The sequence below is a fragment of the Protopterus annectens genome, chromosome 15.part0 (genome assembly GCF_019279795.1).
Source record: "Protopterus annectens isolate FY-2018-M chromosome 15.part0, PAN1.0, whole genome shotgun sequence".
In the NCBI taxonomy this organism is placed as follows: domain Eukaryota; kingdom Metazoa; phylum Chordata; order Ceratodontiformes; family Protopteridae; genus Protopterus; species Protopterus annectens.
The window spans coordinates 677,007,305-677,026,404 of NC_056749.1; the positions used below are offsets into that span (position 1 = coordinate 677,007,305).

Consider the following 19,100-nt stretch of genomic DNA (forward strand, 5'->3'; position numbering starts at 1 on the left):
TTCATCAATTGGATGTACACAGACCGTTACGTTTCTATCTGCACCAAACTAAAGATTTCTGAAAATCTGATCAACTGTTTGTCTCCTTTTCGGAAAACAAAATTGGGTCCCCTGTCTCCAAAGTCACCCTATCTAGATGGATATCCAGTTGCATCTCTTTTGCTTATTCCACAGGAGGTAAAGACCTACCATTTCTGGTCAAGGCTCACTCTACTCGTGCTGTATCTACATCTACAGCCTATCAAGCCAGATTGTCTATTGGTGATATTTGTGCGGCAGCTACTTGGGCTTCTCCTCACACATTTGTTACTCATTACAAGTTGGACGTGGTATCTAGGGGCAGGTCTTCCTTTGGTTCCACAGTACTCAGGAATATCTTCCTGTGAGCCTCCCAGGATGTAGGCACTAGGAACGTTGTCCCACGGGTAAGAATGTAGGTGAGATTGGACTACATAACATGAAGTTATGTACTCACCATAACGTTCGATGTATGTAGTCCATCTCGCCTCACATTCTTACTTACCTTCCCACCTTCCCCCTTCCTGGAGGATCTGGGGGTTAGGTCTGATTTACTGAGTTCCCTTCACTTTTAGCTTATTCTTCTTTACCTGGATGTTGTTATGCATGGGGTATGAATGAGTGTTCGCAACAAACTAGATCTGGGGATATGGAGCAGTGCAGCATGGGATACCTGCTTAGCCCAGCCAATAGAAAACTTCAAGCTAGAAAAGTTTTGGCCGAGTCAGAGCCGATATTCGGCTCCAGATCACGGGTACTAATGTGAGGCGAGATGGACTACATACATCGAACATTATGGTGAGTACATAACTTCTTGTTCTGTTGGTTATAACCTCAGTCGACAGGAGTTTTGAGTTTTAAAGTCTTTGATTTTATTGACTGATTTTACTTTCTTCTAACCAAACTTATTTGAATTGGTTTGAATTGTTTTACTTGTTCAAGTGTATTACATGATGACAGAATGCTTACTTAACATGAACAGTATTGATTCGACATTGAAAAGTTATATGGTGAAAAGTATTTAATCATCTCAGATTACTTGATTTATTTGTTTCCTCTGCACAAGACAGACTGGGTTACCCATTGCTTAAGTACACCACGTTAGCCTGATTCCGTTTCAGTCTGTGTTCTTACCTGCAAAAGGAGAAATCAGTTTCTGACACTGCAAAACTTCACTCTGTATAAAGGATGGTCGAGTCTACTGCGTAAGAGAGTTCTGGTTTAAAATATTATTTCAGTATTTAGAGTAGCGTCTTTCTAGGAGTATCAGCAATTTGTTTTGGTTTATTTCCTTGTTTATTTCCATTTGTTAGAGCCTCCTTATCAAAGTAGCCAATATGTAGAATAAAAGAAGAGTGTTTTGGCTCTGTACTATCTATTATGGGCATTTCCTACTGATGCTGAATAGTATGAGGAGGTGCCATGAAAAGCTTTACCACAATAGTAACATCTAGTGAACATACATTAGGTGAAGTGAGGACCACGATTGTAACATCTATAGAACATACATGAGCTGAAGTGAGGACCACAGTAGTAACATCTAGTGAACATACATTAGGTGAAGGGAGGACCACGATTGTAACATCTATAGAAGATGCATTAGCTGAAGTGAGGACCACAATAGTAACATCTAGTGAACGTAAATTAGGTGAAGTGAGGACCACAATAGTAACATCTAGTGAACATACATTAGGTGAAGTGAGGACCACGGTTGTAGCATCTATAGAACATTCATTAGCTGAAGTGAGGACCACAGTAGTAACATCTAGTGAACATACATTAGGTGAAGTGAGGACCACGATTGTAACATCTATAGAACATGCATTAGCTGATGTGAGGACCATAGTAGTAACATCTAGTAAACATACATTAGGTGATGTGAGGACCACAATAGTAACATCTAGTGAACATTCATTAGGTAAGGTGAGGAGCAACTGAGGTTCATTTATTTTGAAAACCCACAGCTATTGTAGATACCAATATGACTATCTTTTTTAGCTTTAATAGGCTAAATGCATCATAACTCACTCTGGTATTCCTCACTAAGTGCTTGACATCCCAAATTACTATTTTTACTGTCAGTCAAAGAAACATGCATCGGAGCTATAGAGTCCACTGTCTTTCTTTTACAGACATATTCTGCAACAGTAAAATCCATGTTCCTTGTCATTCACATTGACATTTGTACACTTCAATGGTTGCATTTATAAAACATGTGACAATGAAGGAAATAGTGTACTAATGGATATAAAATACTTTTTTTCTGTTGATAGTTTACATGGCTGAACATTCTTTGTAATGCAAATGTAAATATTGCTTCTCTGTTTTATTCCCTGCAGAAAGTCAGTATCCAAACCAGGGTTCAGATCAAGTTCACCTTTCCCCACCCCTCAATGATGGGTAAGTAAAATTAAAATGTTGAGTTTTCTGCAAAATGTGATATATATTTTTCACAATTATACTAATTATTTCAGTTGAGATTCTAATTATATATATTATGTTGTTTGGGATATACTTTTTTGAGGTGCAGGCCAAAACCAGTGGGCTGTGGCTGACCAGGTTTGCAGATGTCTGCAAGCTGGGTGTTGCTATCTATTCCTGTAGTGATGTGGACATCCTCCAAGAAGGTCTTACCCAAATAAATGACTGGTGCCAGAAACATGGCCTCAAACTGAATGCCAAAAAATGCATCATCTTCCTCTTTGGGGAGTGACATCTCCACAAATTATCGCATTAATAACAAGGTCTTAAGCACACAGTCAGTCGTGAGGGACTTGGGCACCCAGGTTGATAGCAGACTGACTTCTGATCAACATGTTGCCTCCATTGTACAGAAAGCTTTCTACACAGCCCACCTCATTAGTAAGGGTATCTCATCCAGGGACAAAGGAGTTCATAACATCCCTGCATTCTTCCCTTATAAGACCCATTTTTGAGTACAGTGGCCCTTTTGGCATGTACCTCATGAAGCACATCCAGCATCTGGAGAGACCACAGAGGTTCCTCACTAAGAGAATCCAGAGCCTCAGACATCTACCCTACATAGATAGGCTAAAATCCCTGTCCCTCTACTCAGTCTCATACAGACTTCTCAGAGGTGACCTCTGTCTGGCATACAAAGCAATGTCAGACCCCGCCTTGACAGGACTGTTGCATATCAGCAAGTTAAGCTTCACTCGAGTAACCCACATGTGCAACTTCAACCTGGTCTATGATTTGTGTCCCAGAGTCTCCCCCTTCTATGGAATAGACTCCCTCTCCACGTCAAGTATAGTGCTTCATTAACCCTTTTTAAGTGCAACCTGGATAACTGGAATGGGAGCAGAAAATACAACCCTGGGATTCCACCTGTGTCCCTGATGGACAGGGACATTGGGTGCTGACTTGATGGAACATGAGCTAAATTTTTGGCTAGGCCTGTAAGGGCCTCAGGGCCAATAACTTAATAAGTTCCTATGATCCTATGTTCCTAAGTTGCTTTAATGTAAATCAACAGAAATATGCAATATGCAAGACATCAAATAAGAGTCACTAAATAGTGTCTTATTTCTCAGTGTCGTTTTTCTCTGAGACTTAAACCAGTCAGTGGCCTGATGTTCACCAGAGAGGAGCAAAATAAAAGTAGTAGTACTAATCTGATTTATAGATGAAAATATTTAACTTCAGGTGCCCAGAATTTGAGATATGTTTGTGCCCTTATAAGGAGACAAAATATACATCTTATATGAAGAAGGTGTGCGTATGTTCTGTGTTGAAATTGATAGTAACTTAGTTTCTAGTCTCATCACTTCCTTATTGGCAATTGGTCATAAAAATTCATATATTTGGAAATTTCATAAAGCACCATTTAGAACATTTTATCTGTAATGTTTATTAATCTATACTGGAATCTGTTATTACATTACAGCTTTGGGACAATGAGATTGAACGAAAAATATTAATCTGTTTTTTTTTAATATGGAAGATTCAGAGAATTTAAATTTCCAATGAAGTCTATGACACAGTATTACCATTTAATTTCACTGCCTTAGAAAGCCATACTAGAATTCTTTTCCCATTCCTTTTTATATGGTGGGAGATAGGAGAGAAACTAGTGTAAAGCCTTTATTTTATGTTTTTCTCATATGTAATATATGGATATTTATTGTTTGTTATTGCTGCCTTGGTGATATTGCAAGGCTAGAATCATTAATTTGGGGTCAAAAATGTAATGTTTTAGAAGAGTTTTCTGTGAAAGAGATAGTTGTAAAAGGATATTGAATTAATTTTAGTCAGAGAATACATGGTATGAGTCTGTAAGCTTATGGTTTTGTGAAATTTTTTCTAGGACTTTCAGGTAAAGTTAAAGGTTGGTCAGCTAACATACAACTAAAGGCAAAATTCATAATCTTTTTGCATTGCTAGTTTTATATGCTAGTTTAGAGTTGATAGGGATGTAATTCTAGATGTGACGAATAGAAGTTTTCTGGTGAGTTAAGATTAGACACACAACTACTTTCCTAAGGCAACACATTTTAATTATTCTGCATTTATTATTATAATGGTAGCCAGTGGGCTAAATAAAAGTTGTGAGGCTTTATTAGCCAAAATAATAGATTTAATTAAGGGGTTAGTTACTATATTTGGAAGAGAGATGGCTAGCATATGTCTGTCTGAGGAGAATTGAGTTAGATGTCAGATTTCCTGAAATTGGATAAGAAGATAGTGTTGTAATTTATATAGTGATACATTCAGTAATGAGGTAGCAAAATGTTACGTTTTGAGCTAATTGACTCAATAACACCTGCTTGAGTGGAATTTCACACCTCCTGATACCTGCAGATTTCCTGACTAGACAGGTTTCAACTGAGCTAAATTCCTGAGAATGCAGTTTTGCAACCTACCTGTAAGTAAATGCATACACCTCAAAAACTATACAAGTTACAAAAAAGTTAAAAAGTTCAAGTGTTCTTCAGCACACATTCCTCTTTACAATCATGATATTAATATATCAACCAGATATAGTGGTGATTTAATACTGAACAACCCTCTAACCATGGCAGATAGACCCAACTATTTTGTGACTTCTGTTAATGCAGATGCAGTCTCCAGATAGTTGCAAAATAGTTTTATAAATGCCACTCTGAGATATTTGCATAATTATGATTTGTGTATGTATATATATATATATATATATATATATATATATATTTACATATTTAATCTACAAATTAATGTAATTATCTGCCAAGCAGTGCTAGTCTGACTCCAGCTGTAAGATGAGAGTTTTTCCAACCTTGTGTACGCTTTCACTTGGTACCATGGACAACCATAGAACTACCTTTTAGTAAAAGCTCATAATATAATTAATAAGAAATGGCATGTATTATATTTCTGGAAAACAACTCACATTTTTATCTGCTACAAAATATCCAATTTGTCTGAGGTGCCATTGCTGACCTGTGTGATGATTTGGTATGGGAAATGCCATTTTCCCAAATGCATCCATATGACAATGCCTGAAATACAGTAGAACCTCTACAAGTTGACCACTTAAGGGACTGTAACAAACTGGTCAACATACAGAGGTGGTCAATATAAGGAACTAGGCCTACTGTACTGATACATACATGTACTTTGCTTTCTTGTACAGCTTTTATTAGAGAATATCGTACAGAGTCATACATAATCAAAACAATAAAATCATTCATACAGTATCATACAAAATCAATACATATACTGTTTTCTCATGTTTTAATCATTCTTTCTGAAAAAAGAGTCGATCTTGGACTGTTTCTTATTCTTATTATAAAGGTAAGTGGAGAAAGCGCTCTCAACTATGGCTACACCACTCAGCATACCTGGGCATTTTTCCACAGCAAATGACTTCCAACTGCATTATCAGAAGCCTGACATACTCTTCTTTTGGTGTCTCTGAAATTTGTCATCCTCACTTGCTTCTTCCATTTCATCAGCTGCTTCATGCACTTTTATGCTGGTCTGTACTTCGGTCAGTATCATTTGGAAAATTGCTTCTGGGTCAGGTTCATTACAGGTTGCCACCTCATCATCCATTACAACAAAACCTTCAAAATCTACTCCTTTAAATTCTGCCATGGGAGATGGTCTGGCTGATGGGGCTAAAACATTGTGCTCTTGGGTTGTGCCAAATCCAACTTTCTTGAAACAGTTCTGTATCGTTTCTGGCTGAACTTCATTCCAAGCAGAACTGATCCAGAGCATTAACTGATGCAGTGGATAATGTTGCTTCCCTAGGTGGACCACAGGTTTGTGCTTTAGTAATGGCCCACTGCAAGAGCTGGGCTCGGTAGTGCATTTTAAATATTTCGATGATGCCTTAGTCAAAAGGTTGGATTTTTGAGGTCATGTTTGGAGGCAGAAATTTCAATGTCAAGTTTGTGAGATGCTTCACTTGTGGGTGGTCAGAGCAGTTTTCTACTCAGTAGAATAGACTGTATCTGCTTCATTTCTCAGTCGATACCCCTTACCTACTCCTTAAATAGAACACCAGCCATCCTTGTGCATTTGTTTGATCTCCAAGTGATGTGGAGGTGTTTGGGCTTCAGGTTCTTGAATGTGCATGGCTTTGCCAATTTACGAATCACCAAGGGCTTTACTTTCTCTCCAGCTGAACTAGCTCAAAACAGAACTGTGAAACATTGGAAAGTTTTCTGCTCTTACATTTGTCACCCTTCATGAGGTGGTTCCTGTCAGGCATCACCTTGAAAAAGAGTCCGCACTCGTCAGTGTTAAGGATATTGTCATCTTTGAAGCCTTTGCTAAAGTCCAGGAATTTTTGATGAACTCTTACACAACTTCTACTGGAACTTCATTGGATTCACCATACAAGACTTTCTGGGAGATGTTGTGTCACAGTTTAAATTTATCAAGCCAACCACTTGGAAATCTGCCAACTCAAATTCTTGTGCAAATTCTTTAGCAACTTCTTGGATTATCAGCCTGGAGATTCAGGCATTAACTGCCCTCATTTGTTTGATCCAGCTTAATGTGGTTTTATTGACTTCATCCAGGGAAATTTTCCTCCTTTTGCACTGTAGGTCTCCCCTTTCCTTACCATATCTCTCCAAGTACTCATGTTTACATTTTTGGATGTTGCTAACTGTCGTCTTGCTAACACCAAAATGTTCCACCGTATTTCTTTGGCTGCTGCTTTCCATAAAATGTAGAAAATCAAAGTTTTCCTTCAATGTCAGCTCTTTGAGTTCTTTCCTTTGGGCCATCATGTCTCGATTAACTGTAAAATTTTTCATAAATTGTAGGATGTGCCTACAATTCAAACCAGTTCTTCATGTTGAAAAAATCTTCAGCAATACATGATAAACAATAGGACGTTAGGCCTAATCAAACACATGGTAATAATAAAACAGGAAAAAAGAACATATACTAAAGCAAAAATAATACTACTAAGGGGCAAAGCCAACACCTTCTACCCCTTGGTGTAGAGTGGATTCAACTGGTCAAGTTTTAGAGGATAAATTAATGTTGTGTGTCACAGTCCAAGTGCTCAAGTTACAGTTACCAGAGGTGGTCAGTATAGAGAGGTCGGTCTTCCATTGAGTACAGGTGGTGCACGTCTGGTCTATGAAAATTAGGCCAACTTAAGGAAGTGGTCAATGTAGGGAGATAGTCAACTATGGAGATTCTACTGTATTTAGGAGAATATAACGTTTAAAAATATTTGCATAGTTTTCTGTTAAACAAATAGAACTATCTGCACATTGCTGGCAAGCAAACAGCAGGTGTAAGTGGCAACACTTGCAGTATTATGTAAGCTTTCTTTTGATACCATATATACATTACCTGGGATGAGTTATTAACATAAATATTAATATGACATATATTCATAATTTGGCATAAAAAGATACTGAAGGTTCTTACTTGCTTAAGGACCATTGTATTAACATTAGCAGATATTCCTGACTTGTGTGTTAATCTTTCCTATGGACTACTGGTGTTCTACCATGTTTCTATGTAACAACTGCTTGAAATAGTTAAAAAATATAAAAATATGCATACATACATATTCATATTCATCGTTAAAGAAATAGAAATATTATCAAAGCAATGTCAATTAAACACTAGACCTTTGACATTTTTACAGCATTATGTAATCTTTCAACTGACACTGTGAAATATTATCAATTTTGTTTTAGTCAAGATATTAACAGAAATATCAGTGTAGCATATATTCATAATTAGGCATAAATTAGAATAACACTTTCTCACTTACTGTTGCATCATTTGATTCAGAAGGCATTATTGACCTGTATGCTGACTGCCTGTCAAATGGTGTTTGCAAATGCTGCTAAATGGCCAGTCCATAACATACTTGCATTGTTTTATATATATATATATATATATATATATATATATATATATATATATATATATATATATATATATATATATATATATATATATATATATATATATATATATATATATATATAGATGTATATATATATATATATATATATATATATATATATATATATATATAAAATATTCATGCAAATCTGCATATTGATAATGAAGTATAAATATCTGCAAAGGGCGGTGTTATGTAAACTCCTTCTTGGTTAAGTTATTTCCAGGACATATTAAAATGCCCTGTATTCATAATTTGACATTTCTCACTTACTCACTGTACCATTTGGATCAACAGTCCTAACACTAAAAGTGCAGGTCTACTCAAGGAGATCAAGAGAAAACTTTTGGTAAGCCTCATTTCTGTGACAATACTGTTTTGTATAGCTCAGTCAAAACTGAAGAAGGTGTTGCAATGGTTTATTATTTTTGGTGTAGTGTAATTCACACATTGAATCATTAGCTATTTGTCTGGATATAAATCAATTGAAGTAGTAGATTTAATGATGCTCTCTGCGTAATTTTAAACAAAGCATATTATTTTAATTTTCAGGAAGCACAAAAGAACATCAGTAAGCTCAGAAGAAAATGATTCAGAGAGCACAAGTCCTACCACACTGGACAGCTTACCTGTATCACCACAACACCTTCCACAGAGAAAGAGTATGTGACTATATTTTTTACTACATTTTGAAAATATTGGCAGATTCAGAGTATGTCTCTTTGAGTAATCATTAGTCTGTTACTTTCTATATCTGTGGGCCTTATGTAGAATTAGTCCAGTACCTTAACCTGTATAGTATGTATACAGCTACATGCTCACACAGTTAAGATGGATGAATGAAGAATCAGTAGACACAATAAACTTTCAATGGCAGATTTGTGGAATAGCACTTTGCCGAAGAAGTCACATGGTATACAGATCCCCCTGCAGTTACCTCCCATTTAAAGCTACAACTACACTTCACTATATAATATAGTTGTCCAGATATGCTGAAAGTCTGCTTCATTTAAAACAAAAAGGTTCATTTAAATCCACTTATTTCAGATGAAAGGATTCTATACAATGTGTTATACATTGTACAACAATACACTGAAATTCCAACTTTTGATACCGTTCAAGAATGTAGCACTAACATTCTAAGAGTCCATGTACTGTACGTGCAACCGCTATAACATATCATTTTCTCTACTGGTTTTCCAGGCCTGAATACCTGATGTAGATCTTTTTTTTTTGAATACTGAACTTAGTAGTTATATGCTGTGAATTCTTGTTAAGGAGTCGAGCAATTTGCAAAGCAGACTTTTTTTTCCACATCATGGCTTTGAGTTTCCATAGCACTTTATGCAACATTTTAACATTGATAAGAAGGAAGGACTTAATTTGACTCAACATTTTGAGGCAACACTTTTGGAATAAAATACTTGAACATCTGAGCTTCCAGACTGGTCTGTTTAATTAAATTATTTCTGTAAGCCCCCCCCCCATGTATCTGTGTATCTGATTATTACATGTAATAAGATCTCAGTTGTTCTGCTTCATAAGTCATGGTAACAGGTAAATTACTTTTCTGTGCATTAATTCCATGACCCATATTGGTCCTCAATATTTTCCCTTTTTTCAGTTTTGAGAGGGTCTTTACTGATCTTTCATAAAAAAATAAAATTCTGTTTGCAATACCATTTTTTAACAAATCTATATGTATCTGATTTGCAAGATTTAACTTCGTATACGAATTAGGTAGCATGGGCTTTTCTAAGAGATGTCTTCCCTTTAGCAGTAGTATTGGTGAAAGCTCCTCAGATTGCAAAAAAAAAAAGGTTTTATACTACAAAGCTGAAATATAGCAATCTGATTTTGCAGAACTGAGAGTCATAATAATAAAATTGTTTATAGTCTGGGATACTGCATATTACCTGCCCATTAGTTTGTAGATTTCTTGGATTTGAGTTAGTATGCCTGAGCTCTCATTATTTCACAGATGTATGACATTTTTGATTTACAGGTTCTGTACCATTGTCTGTTATTTCTCCGTATGGTATAATATGACCAGCAAATAAAGATTTCAGTACAAGTTATTTAAGTAATTTGCCGCACCATACTAAGAAAATGCAAAAGAGTTATCTTGTCATGGCAGTTTTGCATATTCAGTACGGTACTGACTTCATCAGAGGCTAGTCTGAGATCTTCCGGAATCAAAGCACGTCTCATGTTATTAAGAACTGACACACTAATTTAGTACTTATTTCAATTTATTTTCCAGCTTTTTAACCTTTGCCTATCATGCTCCCTCTTGGCACCTCCTGAATAAGACTATCTTAAATTATATTGACTGCTCCTAACCTTTAATCATTTCAGTTCTCACTCTTTTAAAATACTTCTAAAGCTGACGGTATTTTAAAAGGCATTCTTGGAACCCCGAATCTGCCTAGCAAAATGTTCAGTGTGCAGAATTTTGGACTAGTTTTATCTAGCCTAATTTGTCAAAATCCTTAACTGTCATCAAGACAGAGATGAACTTAGTGTTACACATAATTTCAGTAACTGCCTCAGTTGTGTGAAGTGGGTACGTCTCCCTTTTATTATGTCTTAAGGATTTATGCATACCCTAAGCTTGTCTGGCTTTACAACGTTTGCCATGTTGCTCATCCAGTCATTTCTACTAACAGTTACAATCTCATCAGTCCTGCATGTCACTGTTGGTGATGCAAAAGGTAGCATACTCTCCTTTGGTGCTGGAAGATCAGAAGGCTGAAGGCTCTATTCCCACTCTAGTTGATTGGATTGCTGAAACATTGCACCAAGATCTCAGCCGCTGAAGTTAGCGGATGTAAAAAATCCCAAGTTATCCATGAAAAAAAAGTAGTGGAAGTTCCACAGTGCCCTGACCAAGTTCCTCTACTAGTGTAAATATCAACTCAGATCTCCACTAAAAATAGACCATTAGCCTAGTGGAATTCGCCAGACCTACAAAGGATAAATAAAATAAAGTAAATAAAAGCAATGCTGGGACCCATGGTACATGATCAGTATACTGTTTTGGTGAAATGTCATTATAGCACCCCCTGGCAACTGTATCAAAATAACTGCAAAATAAGATCAGTTTCCTGAGGATTCTGTTACATGACACTCAGATATTATACTTCCTAACAGTATTATTCTAGCATACTGCAATTTTGTCTGTCACTGTTAAGGTCATTGTGATTTTGTACACTTTTTTATTAGACTTCTCACCATTCATGCTATTTTTGCATCTAGTTTTCATACTCTTCTTTCAAGTAATATGAGTACCTCAAAGTTATATTTTCTTACTGTAAGCAGTATTCATGTTAATGACTGTACAAATCTGTAAACCACTGTATTCTATAACTGTACTGTATGTATCATACCAGGCCTATAATGGAGATTATAACCAAGTGTAGTTGGACATTTTTGCTGCTTGTCCAAGGACACTGTCTGGGATATTAGCTAATATTTTCAGTACTTGTACTTACAATCATGCAAAATCTTATCTATAGACAGTATTACACCGACAGTAGTTTAACATTTTATACCATTTCTACAATTAGGGGGAATATTCTTGCCTTTAATATATTTTTGGCAAAAGTTATCATCTGCAATGCAAGAATTGTGTTTAATAAAATGTGTCAGTGCTACTAAGCTCTAGTTTCTTGACAAAGGCACGTAATGGCGGTCTTGGAACTCCAAAAGGTTGTAGTACCTCCTGCAAGACATTCCACTATACTAACTCATATGCCTTATACTGAAAAACTGCCATGAGTCTGGTAACAGTGTGAGGACAGGGGGTCATCCACTGTTACATGACAGACAGGCTATGATTTGCCAAATCTGAAGCAGCGGTATGACTATTAGATGAAGTTTTATTTCAGCGTTTCACTGTGGAGGTATGGCAAAGGACCTCATATGAGGTCATGAGAGACCATTTTTCAACTTGAGACAAGTACACTTTGTCACCAAATTAATTACTTATCCTTTTCTTAAAGAAAGTTAGGCTTTCCGCTGCTCTCATTTGAGGGGATAACTTATTCCATGTTCTGCTTGCACAATCTTTAAATGGCTATGTTGTATTAGAATTATTCAGCCAGTTACTTCTAGAAAACACATTTTTATTTCTAGTTTATATAGCATAAGTTGTAAAAATGATATCTAAAGTAATTTAATAAAGGTGATCACACAAGCATCTGTACAAAGTATAAGATCAGCACACCATAACTAATGGTAAATGGAATAATTTAATTTCAATAGCTGGTCTTCATAACCCAATTAATCTTACACACCAAATGTCTTTTATGAAGCATTTTTCATCTTTCCTCAGTTAAAATCTTCCCACTGTAGGGGGGAAAAACCTGTTCCATATTCCAGTGTGGGTCTTGTTTTGCTTTTAAACAAAGGTACTAACATTAGAGGACTTCTAGAGGAAAATGCCAAAAGTTTAGTTCATATGACAGCACAACTTTGTTTTGTTTGTTTACAAACATATCCCACCCCCATACAATCTTCTGGAGCCCCCACCCAGTACAGTTTAATATTGTCTAGTATTGTTTTATATTGAACAATCCCTATTAAAAGGGTGAGTAAGTAGTTTATAAACAGAGTAGGTGGGGGACTGTGCCCCACCACACCCCCCACTTTAATATTCTCACTCTGAGATCGTACTACAGTGGGGGAAAAGGGCAGATACACTATCAGCACTATTTTCGGCAAAATGGATTTTTGGCGATTTGGACCCTATGTCAGAAATTTTCGGCGAAATGTCATAGACCCATATATATATATATATATATATATATATATATATGGGCATTTTATAAGCTCAAAATACTGAAATGTTGAATTTCAGAATCTCGAGCTCATAAAGTGGAAGGATTGGAAGATCACAACCCCATAAGCGCGAAATTCAAAATCTCGAATGCCGGAGATTTTGACTTAGCGGTTCTGGTGTTGCGCTGTGTTCATGGATTCAGGTAAGTGTTTATGTTTAAGGGTGTTGGGTAGGGGTTGTAGTGTGTGTTAGTGTGTGTTGTTACTGTGATATGTGTGTGCGAGAGGAATGTAGTTTGTGTGGTGGTGTTTCATGTGTGTGTGTGTGTGTATGTAGTGCGACCTTGGAGTTAGAATATTTAAGTAGGGTGTGTGTGGTGGGGGTGTAGCCTCCCACATGGGGGGTTCAGGGGGGCTTGCCCCCCTGCATATCATAAGGGTAGGTGTGTGCTTGTTTAGTTGTGTGCGTGTGTGTTGTATTGGTGTTTGAAAGTGTTGGGAGTTTGAATTTCGTGGTTTTGTGGTTTTGGGATTTAGGCTTTCGTGGTTTGGGGTTTCGGGTTTTTGGATTTCAGAATTTCGAGCTTATAAAGTGAATCCATATATATAAAATATATATATATATATATATATATATATATATACATATATATATATATATATATATATCTATATAAATGTGTGTGTGTGTGTAGATTGAAGTATTGTGCATTGAAATTTTTGTGATTCAGACAGTTTTGAGCGTATGACAGGCATTCACAGTTTTGATACTTATCAATGTATGAGTTGTCATTCATGCAACTTAAATTTCTTGTGACTTGAAACTAGAATGGATTTGATTTGTTTCTGAAGAGGGACTACCTTCAAGGTGGCAATTACTTGAAGGAAAAGGACTTGGAATTGACAAGGTGCATCTAATTGATTTAGCTCGAGATGATGTAAATAATGTATGTGTGTGTGGGTACACACACACACACACACACACACACACACACACACACACACACACACAACTTGTATGGTTTCTGGAGGTAACAGTAATAAGCGGTCATGAATAAACCCTCAAATCATAGAGTTCTGAGGCTGACATCTTACATCTAATTTAACCCATCAAGTTTTACATGGTGGTAGCTATGCATGTTTCAATACTAGTGTTTTTTTTATTGTATTAAGCATTATCCACTTTGCAGTCAGATTATTTATAAGTACATTGACAGCAGTGATTTAGATGGCAGAGATGTAGTGTAGAACTCACTGTAAGAATGTTATACACTTACTAAGCACAGACAGTTGTCATAACTTATCTATATTACCCGATCAAATGTTTAGGTTAGTGAATACCTAAACGTCGACCTGGTAATATTGAAAAATTAAAACCGCAAACGGCTGATTTAACGTAGGGAATGGATCCCCTCAGCTGCAAAAAAAAAAAAAAAAAATTTTAACTAAAATGAAGTGGGGGGGCTTTGCCCCCTACACCCCGCTAACTAAATATACCAAGTCCGAGTTCACTTTACAGTGGGGAAAGGGGCAAAATCCACATAATGGCCAAGGGAATTCATTCCCTGCATTAAATCGGCCGTTCGAGGTTTTTTGCTTTCGCTATTACCATATCAACGTTTAGGTATTCGCTAACCTAAATGTTCAGTCAGGTAATAGGAATCCATCATAACTGTTTAACTTTATGTGCAATAGTCTGAATATCTTAATAGTTTCACAGCATTTGTTTTGCTATTTGTTATTCCCTCTCTAGTATCTGGCTATCTTGCTATGGAAAACATTGTGTTAAACTATATAGCAGTATATAAGTACCTCAATTTCTGTCAATTGTTTTAACATGTATATATTTTGCCATTCAGGTTGGAGTGTAATGTCCAGTTCAGTAGAGATTTGTGAAGGCCTCGAATGTTGGTCCAGCAACAATGAACTCTCAAATTCAGAAGAAGAAGACGACACCAATCTTTTGGTCTGTGCTAACATGCTAATTTCAGGCTGTGTGTGTGTGTGTGTGTGTGTGTGTGTGTGTGTGTGTGTGTGTGTGTGTGTATACATATATATATATATATATATATATATATATATATGTTGCTATTTAGTTTACTGAATCATGTCATTTTGACAAAGTGAACTTGTGTATTTTTTTTGTAAGTCTTTGTTATCAAAGGTCAAATAAGTTGACGTTCTTCCATGTGCTATGTGAAGTCTGCTTGCACGCAGGTCAGTGGGGTTGTTAACACACATACCCTGTCCACCTTACTCATGTGTGCTAACCCTGCTACTGCCCCAATAACCTAACCCTATACAGCACATTATGAAAATCCTTTCCCTAGCAGCCGCACTATTCAGACAAAGTATGTCTATGGGCATAGTTAGGTTTTAGGGTTGTTTTTAAGTGAGTGAAAAAAACTAAAATATGTGTTGTTTTAGATCATTGTGGATTCAGGATTATGTATAAGTGTGTGTGTGTGTGTGTGTGTGTGTGTGTGTGTGTGTGTGTGTGTGTGTGTGTGTGTGTGTGTGTGTATGTATGTGGGTCTGTGCGTGTGTACACATATACATATAGAGTCACTTTACACTAGCATCCACCGTGGAGAAGGCCTTAAGTTCACCAACTTTCCTTTCCAAACACACCCACCTCCCCAGCGACTCTATTAAGACCCCGTGTCACCTCTTTTCTGTTGTGCAAACGTACAGTTTTTCTCACTTCAACCAAAAGATCTATCACCAATCAACCAAAAGATCTATCACCAACAGCGTGAAGTAGCATGAGGTCCAACATGGACTCGGCCTACGTGAACTTAGCACTTAGGAATATGAAATTCTCACCCAGATCCCAGGTTTCCAACACACCAGACTCTATCATCGCTATATAGACAATATTTTTTCATTTGGCATGGCAACAAGGCAGAACTTCAGCCCTTCTTAGATGAAGTGTCCAGCAGCATCAGTTTCCTCAAATTCACAGTCTCCGGAGTGGGCACACAAGCCCACTTCTTATAAGCGACCATCACCCTAGATAAAGAGAACCTCTGCTTCAAGTCTAATGTCTTTAGGAAGGAGACTTAAAAGAATAATTTCCTGGAATACATGAGCCTACATCCCAAGTTCATGAGAGAGAACGTAGTCAAAGGGCAGTTCATTAGGCTGTCCTGCATTATCAGTGATGATGACACATTCAACCTGGAGTGCTCCTTCCTGAAAAAAACTCTTCCTGGACCGAAACTACCCCAAACCCCTAGTCATCTCATTTCAGGAAGTGGTCTTTGTCTGCAGGCATACCAGATTCCAGCCCATCCTAAAATTTTGTTTCCAACTTCCCAACAAACAGAAAATGGATGACTTTGTCCTCAGCTTCTCCCTCACTATCAGCCAGGATATGCACCCCATCCGGAGCATCCTGACTGAAAAGTGGTGTGTCATTTGGGACAACAAGTAACTTTGCTCCATTCTGGGGAACAAACCACAGTTTTGTTACAAAAAAACCTGGACACTCGGGCATAACTTCGAGCTGCACTGAGACTCCCTCTTCCAGCTCCACCCCACCGAGCCAGCTCACCCCATAGGCATGTTTCCTTGTAAACATTGTGTTGCCTGCAAATACATTCTTTCTTGTAATGTTTTCTATTTTTTACATTGTGATTTCAAACTAGAACTCGGCATTTTGATTGCAACACATTCAATGTAATTTAATCTACATCTACGATTGATGCAGCAGTTTCTACATTAGCAAAACCTTGATGAGACTGTTGGATGAATAAAAGAGCATTGTGCAACTCAAAGAAACCACTACACAAAGAACATGCCGGCAAAACATAGCCTAACCTACCTGGGTCAGCCTTGCTTTAAATTCTTAATTCTTAAACACATCAGAGACTTCATAGATGATGTTAACAATGTTCTTGATGTCTGGAAACTAAGCAACTGTTTCTCAAATCTGAAACTCCTCTAGGACTCAATGATTTAAAAATTAAATGCGCAGTAAAGTTCTACAGATAGCGCTTCAACAGCACCCTTATTTCTTTACAGGTTTTTGTACTATTTCTACTTCGAATTAGCCTCTTTCTTCCTACCAGGTAGAATGTGATGTGTCTTTACCATGACTGGTGGCTTTACCAATTTGCACTTTTCATTGACTCTCGCACAGTTACGCTTGTACTATAACTATACAGGAATGTTCTGATTGCCTCTTTATCACTTTCACTGATTATTCAAGTACTTTTCCTATTCATGATTTGATTGGTTCTTCTTAATGCTGAACTGTTATTCCTGATTGGTCCACTAAGTCTCTCGCTGATTTGACTATTACCCCCTTTTGCTTTGCTTGATTGGCTCTAATACTACACTGTCTTTGGTACAAAACCACAGATCTTTTGAATTGTTTTATTTACTTTCTGATGAAGTTCTGTAACAATAAAGGACGAAAGTGCTAAACGTTAAACGGTTCTATGCATCTAGAATTCCAGTTTCCATGTATGTATACACATATATATATATATATATATATATATATGTATACGTGTGTGTGTGTGTTATAGAGCTAGATAGATAGGTGTGTGTGTGTGTTTGCATGCATGCACATAGGTCTCCTCACATTGACCGAGTTTGCATTTTGTTGACAGTTTTTTTTTTTTCATTAAACACCTAATCAGTATACAGATGTGAGATTGCTGTTATAATGCAAAAGGGATTATGCCCTTTTCCTAATATTCTGTGATCTCAGAGTTAGTACATATATGTAACAGGGGATATGGGGATGCAGGGCACCTTATCCCCAGCAAAAAAGAAGGCTCTCTACTTTGCATGCTCAGGGATTATGTCCTGGAGTATACCCAATTTGCTGTCAATCTTTTGAGATTAACGAGTTTTTGTCAGGGATATGAGTTAATGAGTCAATCTAATGTGAGTTTGACTGATATATATATATATATATATATATATATATATATATTTTTATATTTACACACACACACCGCTATATTTTTCTGTCTCTCTCTCTCTCTCTATATATAGAAACATGTAAGATATATATATATATATATATATATATATATATGTGTGTGTGTGTGTGTGTGTGTGTGTGTATGTATATATAGATGTAAAAAGCACTATACACACACGCACACCCTTCTAGGCCTATGTCTTCCCAGAACTAATGGTTCTTCAAATACACACATAGACACTGTTTTCCCACTGTTCATTAGTCTGTGTTCCATTTTGTTAACTTATAAACGCTTTATCTAAGAGTGCCTTTTTCAGCAGATAATGACTTTCACTGAGTAGTCATGTGTTGGAGAAATGAGACTATGGGATTCTGTCTCAGCACTACAGGATGAGTCATATTAGGAGCTTGCAACAATAATCCTCTGAGATAATTTAATTGCATTTCTGAAGATGTTTAAGAAACCCAGGATGAGATCAGCAGTTCATCATTCTTCTGCCTTGTTTTCCTGTCTCTGATGTAGTGGAGTTCCATTGTCAAGCACCCCCTGATCCATACTCAAGCAATCAACAGAACGTGCCATTTTAGAATTAATAGGTTCATAGGTCAATACTAAGTAAACATTGCTCAGCCAATAAGAGTCTGGCAGAACACCCAATATCAAGAGTTACCTCCAGCATCAGGGAGCATTACACAGGACAGGCCTGGGAAGAATTTGACTGCCTATCCAGTTAGCTAGTTTAGCCTTGACTGTAGCTAGCATACTATTTTACTTAATATGCAGGGGTAGTTTATTCCATAGATGGGGAATTTGCTAAAATAGGAACCTGTTGTTCCATTACATTCTATGAATTTGTCAATAGAAAAAGAGGCCATGTGAGTGTGAGTGTTTGAAGAACCGTTATTTCTATGAAGATATAATAGGCCTAGAACTGTGTGCTTTTATGGGCTGAAAGGCCAAACTTTGATCAT

The 19,100-nt window shown here is 36.9% G+C and overlaps 1 protein-coding gene across 1 annotated transcript in view; it reads left to right on the forward strand.

Annotated features, from left to right (window-relative positions):
• MCF2 (MCF.2 cell line derived transforming sequence) overlaps positions 1–19,100 on the forward strand; it is a 1,891,050-nt gene that overhangs the window by 1,735,786 nt on the left and 136,164 nt on the right. Inside the window, exons 25-27 of the mRNA XM_044057533.1 lie at positions 2,358–2,418; positions 8,960–9,069; positions 15,049–15,155. Coding sequence (XP_043913468.1) covers positions 2,358–2,418; positions 8,960–9,069; positions 15,049–15,155 — 278 coding nt within the window. The remainder of the gene's footprint in view (positions 1–2,357; positions 2,419–8,959; positions 9,070–15,048; positions 15,156–19,100) is intronic.